The sequence below is a fragment of the Sapajus apella genome, unplaced genomic scaffold (assembly GCF_009761245.1).
Source record: "Sapajus apella isolate SASKATOON/1434 unplaced genomic scaffold, GSC_monkey_1.0 scaffold12, whole genome shotgun sequence".
In the NCBI taxonomy this organism is placed as follows: domain Eukaryota; kingdom Metazoa; phylum Chordata; class Mammalia; order Primates; family Cebidae; genus Sapajus; species Sapajus apella.
Window position 1 is genome coordinate 8,497,725 of NW_022436952.1, and position 15,766 is coordinate 8,513,490.

The 15,766-nt window shown below is 58.1% G+C and overlaps 1 protein-coding gene across 2 annotated transcripts; it reads left to right on the forward strand.

Moving 5' to 3' along the window:
- The first annotated feature begins 854 nt into the window (after nt 1–854).
- On the forward strand, nt 855–15,633 carry XYLT2 (xylosyltransferase 2). 2 transcript variants are annotated; one of them, XM_032279980.1, is made up of 11 exons: nt 855–1,099; nt 8,492–8,984; nt 9,239–9,414; nt 9,686–9,888; nt 10,290–10,370; nt 10,569–10,785; nt 10,873–11,049; nt 11,300–11,562; nt 11,855–12,050; nt 12,722–13,055; nt 14,475–15,633. In XM_032279980.1, exons 1-11 carry the CDS (start codon nt 965–967, stop codon nt 14,795–14,797), a joined length of 2,598 nt encoding a protein of 865 aa, XP_032135871.1. In that variant the 5' UTR covers nt 855–964; the 3' UTR covers nt 14,798–15,633. The 2 variants fall into 2 exon arrangements, with proteins under 2 accessions (XP_032135871.1, XP_032135872.1); XM_032279981.1 differs by having other exon boundaries at nt 903–1,099; nt 12,722–12,995.
- The last annotated feature ends 133 nt before the right edge of the window (nt 15,634–15,766 follow it).

Sequence of the window (15,766 nt, forward strand, 5' to 3'; positions counted from 1 at the left end):
GATCCCAGTGCAGTCACGACTGGACGTGTGATTGGTGCTCACTGCACAGTGCTGGGGACGCAAGGGAGGGTGTCACCGATGGCGTAGGGGATGGGGGTGGGAGTGGGGGACAGTTGCTAGGACTTGGCAGAGGGACCAGCAGGTGTCGAGGTCTACTGGTTCTCCAAGTTTGGTCCCAGAGCAACGGCATCAGCATCACCTGGGAACTTGCTGAAAATACTAATGCTCAGGCCGCACTCCGGACCTACCAAAACTTCCAACTCTGTGGGAGGGAGGAGAGGCCCTAAAATCTGTTTTATCAAGACCTCCAGGAGACTCCGACGCACGCTAGAGTAGTTTGAGAACCACTACTCTGGGAGCGGCCTGAGGATGCTTAGGTCGAGCGCCGAGCGGAAAGGAAATTCTTGAAAGCTCTCTGACGCCTATCAAGGTGTAAGACTTTGCTCCGCAGGTGCGGCCTCCAGGTTTTTAAGCAGAGGCCTGTGGCTCTCACACGCCCTCTCCCAAGGCGGCGTCTCTGGGAGCCCTGGCGTTCCCGGGGCCCCCGGGCCGAGAGCTTACCCGCGTGGGACTGAACTCGCTCACGACCCCCCAGCACCGGGCAAGAGAGGTTGTGCCGCAGACCCTCCACTCCCTAGCACCAGGCGCTGGCCGTCCAGGTGGAGGGGAGCACACGTGGGAACCAGGGGCACCGGCGGAGACGCGAGCGCGGAAGGCAGGTGCTCAGGCCCACGCCCGCGGCTGCCCGGGCGGGAGGTGCTGCGAGTGGGGCTCCACCCCTAGCCTGCGGGGCGCGGCGCTTTGGGCTCACGGGCCCCGCCCCCGGCCCCGCCCCGGCGCGCGCCCGGCCCGCCTCCACCGGGCGTATGTGCCGGGGGGGGGGCGCGCTTCAGCCCCGCGCCCGTGCGCGCGCTCGCGGCCGGGTTGCAGTGCTGGGAGCGCGCCCCGCGTCCCGGGTAGGAAGATGGTGGCGAGCGCGCGAGTGCAGAAGCTGGTGCGGCGCTACAAGCTGGCGATTGCCACGGCGCTGGCCATCCTGCTGCTTCAGGGCCTGGTGGTGTGGAGCTTCAGCGGCCTGGAGGAGGACGAGGCGGGCGAGGTGCTCCGACGGCTGGGCGGGCGGGCAGGCCGGGCGCGGGGGCGCGCGGGGTCCTGGCGGGGCTGCGGGCGGCCCCAGCCGGGGAAGTGGGGCACGGGCCGCGTGCGTGCGTGCGAGGCGCCGACGGTCGCCTGGAGCGGAGCATCCGGCCCCCGGTGCTCCCTTCCCCCGCGGGCCTAGGGAGCTGCGCGCGGGGTCAGTGCGTGGCCTGGAGACCCGGCCCTGGTGGACTGGGGGCCAGGGAGGGAGGAGCAGGTCATGCTGGGGTGGTCTCCGGCCGGGGGAGTGATGAAGGTCAGGCGCGGCGAGCGGGGCTGGGAGACGGGGCTGGGCCCGAACCTGCTCTGCTAGGAGGTGGGGAGCCCTAGGCCAAACTTTCCGAAGTTGGGAGGGGGCGGGGATGTGCGCGCCGTGGGCGGAGGAGTGGGGCCAAGGGACCCAGGGCGTCCTTGCCCAGCTGAGCCTGAGGGGCAGTGGCCGGTGAGGAAGTGGAGCTCAGAGGTGGAATTCAGGCCTGGGACAAAGTGTGTACCCGGGAACTGAAGGAACAGGAGTGACCCCGACGGAGAGAACTGGAGTGTTCCCAAGGTGTGGCTTCCTCAGCCGGGGGCTTGAAGAACCTGGATGGGTCTCTGGAGGGCAGGGGGAGGAGGAAGTGAGCTGGTGAGTTGGCCTCAGGACCCTAGGAAATTAGGGAGGGGCCCTCTGGCTCTAAGGGAATAGGACAGCAGCAGAATCCCAGGCCCTAGTGTAGGGGCAACAGCCGACCCAGCCCCAGGTCCCTGCCTCCAGGGTCTTTCTCCCTCTTGGCTGATATGGTTACAACTGGAGGCTCTGACACCCCAGCGGTGTGATGGGGAAGGGTCCAGTGGGTCTGAGTTCGTGCCGCAGAGGTGGAGAGGACAGTCCTAAGCTGTGGCCCAGAGTCAGGGCTTCCCTACCCCCAGCACCCTGTTCTGCTGCCCCCGGGGCTCCGGGTCAGAGGCTCTGCCTGCTGCTGTCCTTGGGGACAGGGTGAAGGCCAAGAGAGCCCCGATACCCACGACCCCTTACCACGTCTCACCAGTCTGGAAGGCCTGGTGTGGAGACAGAAGAACTGCCCTTGCCCTTTTTTTGGGAGAACCCAGAGGCTGGGATGGTGAGGGGGGCTGGAACAGAGCCACATGAGACCATGACTCCAAAAGGAGGTGGGGGCAGGGGGCAGCTGGCTCTGTGACATTCTCGGGGATTTAGCTCCTGTGTGGACCTACAAGTAGGACGAAGAGGAGAGTGTTCCAGGGCCAGTAGAGAAAGACTGGCCAGATGGGACATTCCAAGATGGATGGGCTGCGAAGGCAGTTAGGGAGCCCTCTGACCCTGGAATATGTGACCACTCTGGGACACTGCCCCCATCCCTCCCCCATCCTCCTCCAGCTTCCTGGCTGAATGAATAGGGAAAACCTGGACCAGAATGTTTGAAAAAGCTTGTGTGGTCCAGGCACCCATGGCTGCTTGGACCCCTCAGCAGCTCCCTCACCTGACTCTGGGGTTGCCAGGCAGCATAACAGGGTGCTTGGGAAAGTGAGTGCTGAAGCTGGACCACCCACTTCACCACTCTCTTCCAGCTCTGCCCCTGAGGAGCCCACCAGCAAATCACTTCACCTCATCCCTTAGTATCCCTCCCCAAGATGGGGATATTAACGGCACCTCTGGTGCTGGGTGATTGTAAAGATTAAGTGAGAATGATGCCTGTGAAGCACTTGCAGGAGTTCCTGGCACATGCTAAGCTGTCGGTAAATAACTCTTATTTTCTCAGCACTGTGCATTGGGAATATAGTTCATTCATTCAATCATTCTTTCAACAAATAGGTATAAAGTCCTACTTAGTACTAGACACTGTGCTAATACAGGGGATAAAAAAATAAAATAGATGAGGTCTCTGCCCTCATGGGTAGGTAATCTACAGGGAGAGACAGACAGTGAAAAGGAACTCAATCGAATGACGAAGGGGTTGGGTTAGATCAGGGGGTCAGGAAAGGCTTCTCACAGGAAAAGGTGGGTGAGAGTTTGGGCAGAAGGCCCTGAGGAGGATGGGCTTAGCTGGGCACCCTTGAGGAATGGACAGGAGGGTGAGGTGCTTTCCCTGGAAGAAGGTTCCATCCTGCATGGCTGAAAGGACCACAGCAAGGGGCAAGGGTTTTATTCTAAGTGCAGCGGGAGAGCACTGAAGGGGTCTAAGCAGCACAGGTTCAGTGCATTTAAGATGTGCGCTCTGCCCATCTATGGAGAGGCTGAGAGTGGATACCAGGGATGGTCGCTAACCTCCAAGGAGCCGCTCGACAGTTTCCAAAGCTTTCACAAACACCATCTCACCACTTGTTTTAAATGCAGCCTGAGAAGTCAAAGGAGGTGCGGTATAGGGGGAGCATTTCAAAGAAGGATTCCAAGGTGGAGCTACAGAGCCAGGAAGGGGCAGAGGATTTTAATTGCCTCCTTGGAGGGCAGGAAGGAGTCTCTGAAGCCAGAATGTATCTAGGTGGGAGGTCAGAGGACCATTCCCCACCCTCAGTCATCAGAAGGGCTCCCGACCTCAGGGGCTGCTGGGGGCAGCCTGTAAGGGGCTCGAGGCTGGGGCTGTGATAATGCTTCTTGGACATGCCTGGAAGGGACAGAGGTTGGGGCTGGCTGCCCACCAGGGCCTCTCTGTTCCCTTACTGCTGCCTCCTCATCCCCCAGCCTCCTCTAGGATTGTCCTTCTGAGGGTCAGCCAGCTCCCACTGCAGTGCAGGGACCAACATGCTCGTCTCCTCCCACATCCCGGCCCCCACCACAGACAACCTGGCCCCGTGCCTCAGGTCCTATCCTCCTCACCAGCTTCCAGACTCACTGATACTGGCTTCCACCTGGAGAGCCCACAGCTCTCTGCCATCCCTACCCACCTAAGCTTGGGAATGTCTTTGTCTGCTTGCTGTGTGGCCAGGTCATATGTCAACAGGCTGATGCACACAGTTCAGTGGGGCTGCAGTTCACTTTTCTTAGGGGTTCCCCAACCTGGGGTGCCCTCCCCAGTGTGGGTACAGAATAGGGTCTGCTGCCTCCTCTTGCAGGTATCTCTTTTTAGATGGGGATGGCCACCCCCAGCTCCCACTGGCCACCTTTAAGAGATCAGAGGGCAACCAGGCACTGTGGCTCACATCTGTAATCCCAGCACTTTGGGAGGCCAAGGTGGGAGAAGCTCTTGAGCCCAGGAGTTCGAGACCAACTTGGACAATATAGCAAGACCACATCTTTATTAAAATAAATAAAATAAAAAGATCAAAAGGCTGGCTGGGTGCTGGACACAAAGGGCATGGGTGTAGGGATAGGGCTCTGGCCTGAAGGTGGCTGTCAGCCTGACAGCATGAGGTTCCTGATATGCTCAAACAGCGTGTGCAGGAATCGGGAAGTCCTGGGTAGGTGAGGAGCACAGAGAACCCAACCCAGCCACGTGCAAGATGTCAAGGATCTTGGGCCTCTCTTGACTTCACGTTTGACTATTTCCTCCTCTCACCTGAGTAAACATAATGATAAAGATGGCAGCATTGGGCCAGGTGTGGTGGCTTACACCTGTAATCCCAGCACTTTGGGAGGCCGAGGCGGGCAGATAACTTGAGGTCAGGAGTTCAGGACCAGCCTAGCCAACATGGTGTAACCTGGTCTTTAATAAAAATATAAAAAGTAGCCAGGCATGATGGCACATGCCTGTAATCCCAGCCCAGCTACTTGGGAGGCTGAGGCACAAGAATCACTTAAACCCGGGAGGCGAATGTTGCAGTGAGCTGAGATCATGCCACTGCACTCCAGCCTGGGTGAAGAGACTCCATCTCAAAAAAAAAAAAAAAAAAAAAGATGGCAGCATTTATTGAATGCTGTGCCTATGGCAAAAGCTTTGCATTCATTCATTCATTCCACAAATACTAAGGCTGGGCACGGTGGCTTAGGCCTGTAATCTCAGCACTTTGGGAGGCCAAGGTTGGTGAATCACTTGAGGTCAGGAGTTCAAGACCAGCATGGCCAACATGGTGAAATGCTGTGTAGTAAAAATACAAAAAATTAGCTGGGCATGATGGTGCCCGCCTATAATTCCAGCTCCTGGGAGGCTGAGGCACGAAAATTGCTTGAACCCAGGAGGCAGAGGCTGCAATGAGCTGAGATCATACCACTGCACTCCAGCCTGGGCAACAGAGCTAGCCAGACACTTTCCTAGGTGCTAGGACTATGTCAGTGAACAAAACAGCAAAAAGCCCTGCCCTTGGGGAACTTACAATCTTCTGAGGAGAAAGACACATAAAAACACAATGTAAATAAATGGTAGGATGAGAGGAAATATTGTGCTATGGGAAAAAGACAGCAGAGGAGGAGGGTGGACTGGCTCTGTAAATCCAGTGTTCGGGGCGACCCTACTGAGAAGATGCCATCTGAACAAAGAATTGAGGAGGCAGGGAATGATCGGCCATCTGGGGGAGGGTATGCCAGGCACAGGGGATAGTGGGTGCAAGGGCTGGAGCCAGGAGTGCCAGGGGGATGAGGGGGTGCGGAGAAGGCCACTGTGGCTGCAGGAGAATGAGCATGACAAATTCCCAGGTGAGGTCAGAGAGGCCTGAGTGGAGAAGGGGGCGGCTAGACAGCTCAGGAGCCTCTGTAGGCTCCTGTAAGGGCTTTGCTTTTTATTCTAAGCGAGGAAGCCACTGGAGGTTTGGAGCAGGGGAGTGGTAAAATGGGGCTTTAAGAGTTGTAACAGAAACACCAGCTGCTGTGATGAGAAAAGAATCTAGGGGAACAAGAGTAGGAGCTGGAAGACCAGGGAATCTAGGCAGGGATGGTGCGGGAGGTGTTGAGAAGGAATTGGATTCCAGATGTATTCTGAAGGTGATCTCGACGGGATTTACTGATGGAGTGGATGTGGAGTGTGAGGGAAGGAGTCAGAGATGACTCCTGGCCGGGCGCGGTAGCTCACACCTGTAATCCCAGTATTTGGGAGGCCAAGGCAGGTGGATCACGAGGTCAGGAGTTTTTGAGACCAATCTGGCCAACATGGTGAATTTAGTACCCTGTCTGTACTAAAAATACAAAAAAAAAAAAAAAAAAAAAGATTTCCAAAAGTTTTTGGCCTGAGCATCTTGAAGGATAAAGTTGTCATTAACTGAGATGGGGAAGGTGAAGTAGGAGCAGGTTGGGGATGAAGAGCAGGAGGTAACTTTTGGGCTTGCGGCTTTGAGAGGTCGATCGGGCTCCCACGTGAGATGTGAAGGAGGCTGGTAGTTAAATGCCTAAAGGTTCAAAGGAGCTATCTAGTCCAGAGAGATCAATCTGTGGGAGGGGTTGGAGTTTAGAAACCCAAACACTAAAGATCACGTAGGAAGTGAAGGTGCTAGGACAGGAAGGGCCCTGGGTGTGCCCTGGGAAACAGGGAAGCACCAAGACCGTAAGGAGGGGCAGTGAGAGAGGAGAAAAGCCAGGTGAGTGTCCTGGAAACCAGATGCAGAGGGCACTTCAAGCAAAACAGAGTGGTCCGTTAACTCAACCACGGAAAGGTCAAGAAGGAAGAGGACCTGGCCGGGCATGGTGGCTCACGCCTGTAATCCCAGCACTTTGGGAGGCCGAGACGGGCAGATCACTTGAAGTCAGGAGTTCGAGACCAGCATGGACAACATGGTGAAACCCCATCTCTACTAAAAATACAAAAAGTAGGTGGGCATGGTGGTGGGACCCTGTAATCCCAGCTACTCGGGAGGCTGAGGCAGGAGAATCGCTTGAACCCAGGAGGCAGAGGTTGCAGTGAGCCGAAATCGTGCCATTGCACTCCAGCCTGGGCAACAGGAGTGAAACTCCATCTCAAAAAAAAAAAAAAAAAAAATTAGAAGGAAAGGAAGAAAAGGACAGTCCTGGAGAACTTGTGAGCATGGAGGGGAAGGCCCATGGGAGAGGGTTTATGAGACTGGTGGAGACTCTCCCTAGCGGCAATGTCCCATGCTTGATCTCATTTGTTACTCCTCCCTACAGCTGAGGGAACACGCTCAGAGAAGTTAGGCGATTGCTGGTGAGTTGGCAGAGCTGGGCCCAGAGCCCTGGAGACTCCAGAGCATTCACACGGTGGCCCCTATTCCTCTGTCCTTTCTACATCTCATCTGCCAGACACCAGCTAGGTGTCCCCTGCATGCCAGCTGCTCTGCTGGGCCCTGGGGAGATGGAGCTGACATGTCTCTCATCAAGGAGTTCACTGCTAGAGGAACATCCAGGGCCTCGGAGCTCAGCCCATCCCACTGCAGGGCCAATGGAATGGGTGCACGCCAGGGGCCTCGGAGCTGGATCTGAAAAGATGGATGGGATTTGGTCAGGAGGGTAGGTAGGATGCGGGAACAGGGGAGGAGGAGGGTAGACAAACTCTTCCATCACCACCACGCCATCTAGGGAAGGGCCTGGATTTGAGGAGAAACAGCAGGTGCCAGAGCACTTAGAGCCAGGAAGCAGGGGTGCAGCAGTGGTAGAGGTGCCCCGGTGCAGGGATCCCTTCAAGGAAGAACGTACTACACGTGCAGTGAGGTGACAGCCTCCAGGCCCTGCCCCAGCTTTCCAGCCAGGGACTGAGTGTGGAGGTGACTCAGGGCTCACCAGCCTCAGGCAGTACGTGTGCAGGAGTGTTCCCGGGAGCTGACCAGGACTTCCTCGAGGCTATGCTGGAGGCACATGCTCTTTGCGCCCCTCTCCTTGCATGGCCATCTCCTTTGTGGTCCAAAGCCTTTCCCTGCCGGCTCCTGCCCCATCGCTCACGGGGTGCCTGCAATGACCCTCCTGTACTCTCACTTTGTCTCAATCTGCTTCCTAGAGGACCCAAGCAGTATTGGGGTCTCAGGCTTCACCTCCATTCATCCCCACGGGCACTCCTTCACTGTGTGGTGGGCTCAGTCTTCCCACATGGAAATGCTTTGGATTCATCTGGAAGTCAGAGTCTTCTGAAGACCACTGTCTCCTCCCAGCCCTCAGTGGGAGTGCTGGGTCTTAGGTGGACACTTGTATCTTCGGTGGGGTCTTTGTACCCTTTCCTTGGGACACGTGAATATTTATTTTAACATCTGCTGAAAAAGAAAGTGGTATCTGAGTCTGGAGCAGAAAATCAAGCACAGCACTGTGATCTGAGAACCAGTGGGTACGGGGGTGTTGGTTTGATGGCGGGAGGACCAGTGATCCCTTGGCGGCTGGCCAGGGAGGCACCCCTGTGGTGGTGCTGATTCAGTCCTTAGGTGAAAAGTGCTTCTCTGGGTAAAAGGTGGGCAGGAGCATCTAAGTCTGAGGTTGCCCCCAGCCAAGATGGAGGTCAAGGAGCAAGAGGCATTGAGGGGCTGCCCCAATGACGTGTCTGCATATCTCTTACAGAAAGGAAGGCAGAGGAAGCCACGGCCACTGGACCCTGGTGAGGGTTCCAAGGACACAGACAGTTCAGCAGGGCGACGGGGCAGCGCAGGCAGAAGGCATGGGCGCTGGCGGGGCCGTGCTGAGAGCCCAGGAGTGCCCGTGGCCAAGGTGGTACGGGCAGTAACCAGCCGGCAGAGAGCCAGCCGCCGGGTCCCACCTGCCCCACCCCCGGAGGCCCCAGGCCGCCAGAACCTGAGCGGGGCAGCAGCCGGGGAGGCGCTCCTAGGGGCAGCTGGCTTCCCACCGCATGGAGATACAGGGAGCGTGGAGGGTGCTCCCCAGCCCACAGACAACGGCTTCACCCCAAAGTGCGAGATCGTGGGCAAGGATGCATTGTCTGCACTGGCCCGGGCCAGCACCAAGCAGTGCCAGCAGGAGATCGCCAATGTGGTGTGCCTGCACCAGGCTGGGAGCCTCATGCCCAAGGCTGTGCCCCGGCACTGTCAGCTGACTGGTGAGGGACAGGGGTGCTCCAGCCCTTTCCAGGCCGGGGCAGGGAGGTGGCATGGCCCAGATCCTTACCCCCATCTCTCAGAGGAAGAAAGAGCTGAGGGGGCCTCCCTTCCGGCCTAAGTCTTTCCCCGGTGTATTTACTAAGTGGCAGAGGCAGAGTGGGGACCCAGGAGCATGAGGCTCCAAGTCTAGGCTTCTTTGGAAGACAGGCAGCCCCTCTTCCCATCTCACCCCCGCCCTGTTCTCTGCCCTCAGGGAAGATGAGCCCCGGCATCCAGTGGGATGAGAGCCGGGCCCAGCAGCCCGTGGCTGGCCCCCCGGTGCGAATCGCTTACATGCTGGTGGTTCATGGCCGTGCCATCCGCCAGCTGAAGCGTCTCCTCAAGGCCGTCTATCACGAGCAGCACTTCTTTTACATCCATGTGGACAAGGTACTGTGGTGGGGAAAGGCCAAGGGGGTCTGGGGTGAGCACAGCAGAGACAGAAGGTTGCAGACAGATGGAGTCTCTGACCTGGCGCAGGTATCTTAGAGAGGGAAACTGAGGCCTGGAACCGGGGCAGCCACACGAGCCAGCTTAGCCGCTTAGGGGCTGGAGCCCTGCTCTGTGCTTTCCCCGTCTTGTGTCCTTTGCACTCTGTCCTGGGGTGGTATTGGGGGTGGCGATAACACTGGGGGCTGGCTGAGTGTCTCCTCCCCACCAGCGTTCCAACTACCTGCACCGGGAGGTGGCGGAGCTGGCCCAGAGCTATGATAATGTGCGGGTGACACCCTGGCGCATGGTCACCATCTGGGGTGGGGCCAGCCTCCTGAGGATGTACCTGCGGAGCATGCGGGACCTGCTAGAGGTGTCTGGCTGGGCTTGGGACTTCTTCATCAACCTCAGTGCCACCGACTACCCAACCAGGTGTGGGGATTGGGCTCGGAGTCCTCTGGATGGGAGGGGACCCCTGTCTGGGTACCTGGGGTTGGAGGGCTCTGGTGGACCTTCGCCCCCAAGCCTCACTCTGGGATCTGCCCTACTCAGAGATGGGCCCCAGGGCCCCAGCCATGTTTTAGAGGAGGAGTTGGTGCAAGATGACCTGAGAATTGAACGTGATAGGCAGTGGAGGGGAGGAGGAGGCAGAGGTCTGTACCTGGTGTGCTGAGGAAGGAGGGGGTGGTCTTCCTCAGGGGCCCCTGGTACTCACCACCCCAGAGCGTCAGCCAGGGGTAGGGCACGTGGCCAGACAGCTCTCAGGGTGAGAAGAAAAGCCAGGGGACTGAGCAGCTATCTCACATGGCTGGCTGCGCCCACTCCTTCACCAGGACCAACGAGGAGCTGGTGGCATTCCTCTCCAAGAACCGAAACAAGAATTTCCTCAAGTCACATGGCCGGGACAACTCCAGGTGAGAGGGTGGAGGAGGAGGCCCTGGCCCCAGTGTCTTGTCCCAGCCCCTCCCACACAGTGGGGCTCGGTGGCCCCAGCCGTGGGTTTCAAAGCCACCACACCAATCACAGGTTGAGGAGTGTTGGCTGCTGGGCAGTGAAAGAGCTTGGACCCCACCCTGCAGCATCCCCAGCCGTGGCCTCTCTGACCCCCGCAGGTTCATCAAGAAACAGGGCTTGGACCGGCTTTTCCATGAGTGCGACTCGCACATGTGGCGCCTGGGCGAGCGGCAGATCCCGGCGGGCATCGTGGTGGACGGCGGCTCTGACTGGTTCGTGCTGACGCGCAGCTTTGTGGAGTATGTGGTGTACACAGATGACCCGCTTGTGGCCCAGCTACGCCGGTTCTACACATACACACTGCTCCCAGCTGAGGTGGGTGGCCTGGCAGGCGTGAAGGCCCGGGAGGGCGTGGGCTGGGCTGCCTGCAGCTCACCTTGCACCCTCCCTTGCTGCCTGCAGTCCTTCTTCCACACGGTGCTGGAGAACAGCCTGGCCTGCGAGACCCTCGTGGACAACAACCTGCGAGTCACCAACTGGAACCGCAAGCTGGGCTGCAAGTGCCAGTACAAGCACATCGTGGACTGGTGCGGCTGCTCCCCCAACGACTTCAAGCCGCAGGACTTCCTCCGGCTGCAGGTGCTCGCCCGAAGCCCCAAGGCTGCCCCTTGCTAGGTCTTCCCCACTCGGCTTTTCACAGGAGAACGGCAGGGTGGGCCAGTCAGAGAATCTGGGGGGCCTTGGCCTGGAGCAGCCCTCAGAGGCCTGGGGCTACAACAGAAGCAGGAAAAGCCGCAGGAGGCTGAGCCCTAGGCAGTGCTGAGGGGCCAGCCCCGCCATGCCCTCTGGGGCCCAGAGCCCTTCACCCGCCTTGCCTCTCCCGCTCCAGCAAGTCTCCAGACCCACCTTCTTCGCCCGGAAGTTCGAGTCGACTGTGAACCAGGAGGTACTGGAAATCCTGGACTTCCACCTGTACGGCAGCTACCCCCCAGGCACACCGGCCCTCAAGGCCTACTGGGAGAACACCTACGACGCGGCCGACGGCCCCAGCGGGCTCAGTGATGTCATGCTCACCGCTTACACAGCCTTCGCCCGCCTCAGCCTGCGCCATGCCGCCACCGCTGCGCCCCCACTGGCCACCCCACTCTGCAGGTGAGTCCCCCTTCTGACATACAGCAGGCCCTCGGGGTGCGGTGCCCTAGGGGGAGGCCAACCAGCGAGTGATGTCCCCTGCCCACAACAAGGCCCCGGTCCGAGGCAGGGAAAAATGCAAATGGCCAAAAGAAGGCAACAGCCAGGCTACATGTAGGCGCCACAGCACCCACGTGTGAGATCTGGGAAAGGAAGGGCCTAGGGATGGGACTCCCCAGAACCCCCTCCCTGGGACTCCAGGCCAAGTCAGGTATGCTGATGGCGTCTCCCTTTCTCCCTGCTGGCACCTTAGGTTTGAGCCCCGGGGCTTGCCGTCCAGCGTGCACCTGTATTTCTATGACGACCATTTCCAGGGCTACCTGGTGACGCAGGTGGTGCAGCCCTCAGCCCAGGGGCCGGCAGAGACGCTTGAGATGTGGCTGATGCCCCAGGGGTCGCTGAAGCTGTTGGGGCACAGTGACCAGGCCAGCCGGCTCCAGAGTCTGGAGGTGGGACAGGTTCCCCCGACTTGCTTTCTCCCAACCCCCAGCAAGACTCGGGGTAGTGGGAAGAGAGGGACAGACACCAAGGGAGGGGTAAGGTTCTTTTCCCAATAATGGCAGCCATGGCGGTGCCCCCATATAGATATCCTGTGTCACTCCCCCACCTGTGCACACTGAGGAGCACCTCCTGGTTGGGGCATGCACAGGACATGAAGGGAGCAGGGAAGGAATTTTCAGTTCTACTATGACACAAGCCCAGTCTCCCAGACTACAGAGATTCTCCTAGAGGGGCATGGACATTCGAGTTAGGCTATGAAACTGAGCTTCTGAGTGGCTCCTCATGGTCTCTTTCTTAGAGGCTTTGGCTTCATGTGGAAGTGGTCTCTGGGCAGGGCTTTGAACCTCATCCCTGCCATATTGTCCCCAATTAGGAGGACATATTGTCCCCCATAAGGAGGACTGACCTCCACTGCCTAGCAGTCAGAATGGAAGCCTAGAATGAGTCTCAGAGCTGGGATATAAGATTTCCTAGTCTGACCCCTTCATTTTGCAGATGGGGAAACTGAGGCCCAGAAAGAGACAGTGACTGGCCTGAGATTACACAGTGAGAAGCAGCCTCAGAGGAGAGAGAAGGACCTTTCTCCCACACTCCTGCCCAGCTGCCTCTCTCTCTACAGGTTGGCACTGACTGGGACCCCAAAGAGCGTCTTTTCCGGAACTTTGGGGGGTTACTGGGGCCGCTGGACGAGCCTGTGGCCATGCAGCGCTGGGCCCGGGGCCCCAACCTCACAGCCACAGTGGTCTGGATCGACCCAACCTATGTGGTGGCCACATCTTACGACATCACAGTAGATACGGAGACCGAGGTCACACAGTACAAGCCCCCACTGAGCCGGCCCCTGCGGCCAGGGCCCTGGACTGTTCGACTCCTTCAGTTCTGGGAACCGCTGGGTGAGACCCGCTTCCTTGTGCTGCCCTTGACCTTCAACCGCAAACTACCTCTCAGGAAAGGTAAGGGTGCAGTTCTCAAATGAGGCCCAGAAGCCAGACAGAATAGGACTTGCCAGAGAGGTGACCCTGAGAAGCCAGCTATCAGAGCTGACTCCCATCCCTGGAGTATGGGAAGCATGGAAGGGCTGGGGCCTTGGTCTTCTTTCCTGTAGTATGCAGGGTCCTGTGCTGCAGTGTGGTGGAAAGGGGAGCTTTCTAGTCAGGCAGACTTGGTGTGGAACATAACTCTGATGGTTTCATTGGCCTTTTGTCCTTGGAAGTTACCTGGCCTTCCTGGGCCTCAGTCTCAGCACGTGAACCAGGAACAGTATACCTATCAGGGACCTCCTGGTGCGTGTGACACAAATGCACTCAACCTAGCTGAAAAGGGAAGAAGACTGGAAGAATGCAGAGCTCTCCTTCACAGAGCCCAGGAAATGTCTCAGGCCTCACTGTGAACCAGAGGCATTCTCTCCATCTCTCTGGGACCATCTTGTTCCTCATCCTGTCCTGTCTGTATGCGTTGTCTCAGGCTCTGGCTCCCTATCCATGGCCTCTCAGTGCAACAGACACTGACCAGGGACTTTTAGTCCCCAGGTTCTACATTCTTGGGACAGCAAATCTGATTGGCCATCCCAGTCCACTGTCTGGCCAGGTGGGCAGGCTCATGTGGCTCTCTGCCCACTTGGCTGAGGCTAAGGGAACAGGCTCTGAACAGAGACACAGGCCAGGCAAATTTCCTGCAAGGGAGGGCCTGATATAAGCAACTTCCCCTGGGAGGTGAGAGGGATGAGCCTCTGGAGGGAAGGTGGCTGGTATGCAGGAGGTGATAATCGGTAGGTGTCTCCTTCCCCCACCACATCCTATCACAAGAAGTGGGTAAGAGGAGGGGTGCCCTAGAGGAGGAGGGGGTGCTGGTGGGGCTGCAGCAAATCCAGGGCAGGCAAGCTGTGTCCCCCGCACACCTGGACCTCCCAGTCAAGAGAAGAATGGTGACAATGCACAGCAGGTGGGGACAGGGGCTGCGCGTCAAGGACAAAGTCAGAGAAGGTGCTCTAAGCCGAGGGGATGAAGCTGGCCAGTGTCTGCGCAGGAAGGGCTGAAGGGCCTGAGTACAGGCTTCTGAGGGCTCCAGGAGCTACCGATGACGGTCAAGAAAGGGTGTGGGACACAAACCAGACTGTTCCCTTCTTTTCTAAAGTGCCTTGAACCCACTCCTTTACTGTATCCTACAGTTGGGAATCTAGGGCTTACTGCCTTGATTTTATAAAACCCAGTTTTACAGGCACAGAAAGTCCCTTGGATTAGCCCAAGGTCACTCAGCAAGCTGTGACTCAGCAAGCTGTGACAGGAACTGGGGTACCCAGACCGAACTCCCAGGTCTGGCCTCCACGGAGTCTGTCGGGTGGGATGTACTTACTGCCTGCTCTGCACCCCTAGATGATGCCAGCTGGCTGCACGCGGGGCCACCCCACAACGAGTACATGGAGCAGAGTTTCCAGGGCCTGAGTAGCATCCTGAACCTGCCTCCGCCAGAGCTTGCAGAGGAGGCCGCCCGGCAACACACACAGCTCACAGGCCCTGCACTTGAGGCCTGGACAGATGGGGAACTGAGCAGCTTCTGGTCCGTGGCCGGACTGTGTGCCATAGGCCCCTCTGCCTGCCCCTCCCTGGAGCCCTGCAGACTGACCAGCTGGAGCTCTCTGTCCCCTGACCCCAAATCAGAGCTGGGGCCTGTCAAAGCAGACGGGCGACTCAGGTAGCAGGGCCCCAGCCAGCACCCGTGGAGGACCCGGGGAGTTGCAACTTACAGACAATGGAGGGCTGTCCCCTCTCACAGGCAAGAACCAGAGGCCCAGGCCACACACCCATTTCAGCCATGGAGAACCCACACAGACGGCAGGGAAGGTGGACAGGAAGTGTGAACTACTGCTGATGTCTTTGCTGGGGATCAGAGGGCTGGCGGGAATGTGAGAAGGGCGCCTGCAGCATTCCACACCCAGCTCTTCCTCGCCTTCCTCTCTAGTTCGTATTTTTTTTAATTTAAAAAGGAACATGGGTGGTGGGGGGAGAAACTGGAACAGAAGATGTGCAATAGGGCTCGGAGCAGCCCCAGGAAGAGGGCCATGTCTGTGGGGACCAGTGGCCTGCTGAGCCCACCTCCTGTTCTGGATGAGGCTGGGCCTCCCTCACTCTCCAGGGCCTCGTCCCCCAGCCTGGGCCTGTGGTGCTGTGGCTGAGTCTCTGCAGGGGTGCAGGTGCCCTGCCAGGCTCTGAGGCCTGAAGAACAGGTGATTTGGGGGGCACTGCAGAGCTGGCTCTAGCAGGACAGTTCTCTTGTAGCCAGGGGACCCTGGAGGGGGTGGGGCTGGCTCCAGGGCTTTCCAGCATACCCTGCCCCTGGATGGGAAAGGCAGGGCATCAGGGCCTACTGAGACCAATGCAGAATTTCCCAGGTGCACGCTGGAAGGGCGAGGTTGCACAAGCAGTGTGGAAGAAGACTGTCGAGGCTCTCAGAAGAACCTGGAGTAGCATTGTGCCTGAAGCTCAGCGTGAATTCTGAAATATGCAACAGAAGAAATATATCTCTATCTCTCTACTCTGGGCTCTGTGTTTTTCCTCCTGGGTGTCGGGAAGCTATCACTATTCACTGGGCCTTCTCTAGAAGTCTTAGCTGGTACTTTGGTAGCCTTGAGAAGGTGAAGATCTCATTCACCCAGATTGGGGAGTTT

Coding starts and splice junctions, on each gene's coding strand:
- XYLT2 (XM_032279980.1), top strand. CDS start 965: ATGGTGGCGAGCGCGCGAGTGCAGAAGCTGGTGCGGCGCTACAAGCTG. Junction 10,786..10,872: donor ACACACTGCTCCCAGCTGAG/GTGGGTGGCCTG, acceptor TGCTGCCTGCAG/TCCTTCTTCCACACGGTGCT. Junction 11,563..11,854: donor CTGGCCACCCCACTCTGCAG/GTGAGTCCCCCT, acceptor CTGGCACCTTAG/GTTTGAGCCCCGGGGCTTGC.